Source organism: Coregonus clupeaformis, unplaced genomic scaffold (genome assembly GCF_020615455.1).
Source record: "Coregonus clupeaformis isolate EN_2021a unplaced genomic scaffold, ASM2061545v1 scaf2605, whole genome shotgun sequence".
NCBI classification, from domain to species: Eukaryota; Metazoa; Chordata; class Actinopteri; order Salmoniformes; family Salmonidae; genus Coregonus; species Coregonus clupeaformis.
In genome coordinates this window covers 18,510-20,000 of record NW_025536059.1, presented here as the reverse complement: position 1 = coordinate 20,000, position 1,491 = coordinate 18,510, and the positions used below count along the sequence as shown (strand labels likewise).

Genomic DNA, 1,491 nt, shown 5'->3' with positions numbered 1-1,491 from the left:
TGACAGTCGGGAGTATAGCCTCGAAATGCCTATGTGAAGTTTATAAAGCCGGCAGTGGCGCCTGCTGATTGGACACCATCTCCCCACCACCCCGATTGGCCCGTTGCGCAGGCCTCCTCCGTTGGCCATTGGACGGGAGGCCCGGCCTCTCCAAAATTCAAACTCCCGGTGCGCGCGCGCAATAGGACGCCGCCGGCCCTTTATGCGCAATAGGACGCCGCCGGCCCTTTACGCGCAATAATAGTCGCCAAAGTCAAGAGTGACATCTTATAGGGACGTTGTAATCTAATGCTAGCCTGCTATGGCAAACGAGGCCTAGTAGGTGTTGTTGTTCATGCAAGGCCTCATGTGGGCACAGAATGTCGAAATAGTTGTGTATACACCCACTCAATAATGTAGCGGTCATAGAAAGGTACTTTGCGCTTTTGGAGAGCTAGGTGGTTGGCTCTTAAAAAGAGCCTTTGGGGGTTGAGTAGTCAAGTTGAAGTCGCAGTAGCGAATTTACTTGGCTTTGACTGCCTTCTCGGTCTTCTTGGGGAGTAGCACTGCCTGGATGTTGGGCAGCACACCACCCTGAGCGATGGTCACACCGCCGAGCAGTTTGTTCAGTTCCTCGTCGTTACGGACGGCCAGCTGCAGGTGACGGGGGATGATACGAGTCTTCTTGTTGTCACGGGCAGCGTTGCCGGCCAACTCCAGGATCTCAGCAGTCAGGTACTCGAGCACGGCGGCCAGGTAGACTGGTGCGCCAGCGCCCACACGCTCGGCGTAGTTGCCTTTGCGCAGCAGCCTGTGCACACGGCCCACGGGGAACTGGAGCCCGGCACGGGATGAACGGGTCTTTGCCTTCGCCCTGGCCTTGCCTCCGGTTTTGCCTCTTCCGCTCATATTGGTAGCTTGAGAAAGTCACAGAAAGTCTGAATGAGCCGCTCGCCACTTCGAGAGCCGTACTTATACCTCGCCACAAGAGGCAACGATTGGCCACCGGGCCGGTGTGGCCTTATCCAATTGGAGCGAGGGACAGACAGACAGACAGACAACCCTAAGCCGGTTCCCACCCACAGGCAGCGAGTGAGAGGCTACTTTGTGTCCCTCCGACTTTGTTACTTTGTGTCATTTCGCGTGAGCGCTAAAATGTCCAACATGAAATCCTCACATTATTTCTCTCCAAATGGAAACAAACAGCTGGTGAGGGTGCACTCTTGAGTTTGAAATCGAAGCCACTATAGTATTGTTATTGTTATTACATGGCACTTGTAACACATCACAGCAGCCTGCCTCTGAACGGGAATAGGCCAGTGGCTCATATATAAATATGGCTGTTGAGGGTGCACTCGTGAGTTTGAATTCGAAAGCCACTATAGTATTGTTATTGTTATTACATGGCACTTGTAACACATCACAGCAGCCTGCCTCTGAACGGGAATAGTCCCATGTGGCTCATATACAAATGGCTGGTGAGGTCGAATTTCTAAGCCATTTTGGCCCTCT

The 1,491-nt window shown here is 53.1% G+C and overlaps 1 protein-coding gene across 1 annotated transcript; it reads right to left on the bottom strand.

The window, feature by feature from the left end:
* Window positions 1–465: 465 nt before the first annotated feature.
* Window positions 466–964, bottom strand: LOC121563472 (histone H2A). The gene has a single exon (XM_041875382.2). It carries the CDS (start codon window positions 886–888, stop codon window positions 502–504), a length of 387 nt encoding a protein of 128 aa, XP_041731316.1. The 5' UTR covers window positions 889–964; the 3' UTR covers window positions 466–501.
* Between the last annotated feature and the right edge of the window lie 527 nt (window positions 965–1,491).

Coding starts and splice junctions, on each gene's coding strand:
- LOC121563472 (XM_041875382.2), bottom strand. CDS start 888: ATGAGCGGAAGAGGCAAAACCGGAGGCAAGGCCAGGGCGAAGGCAAAG.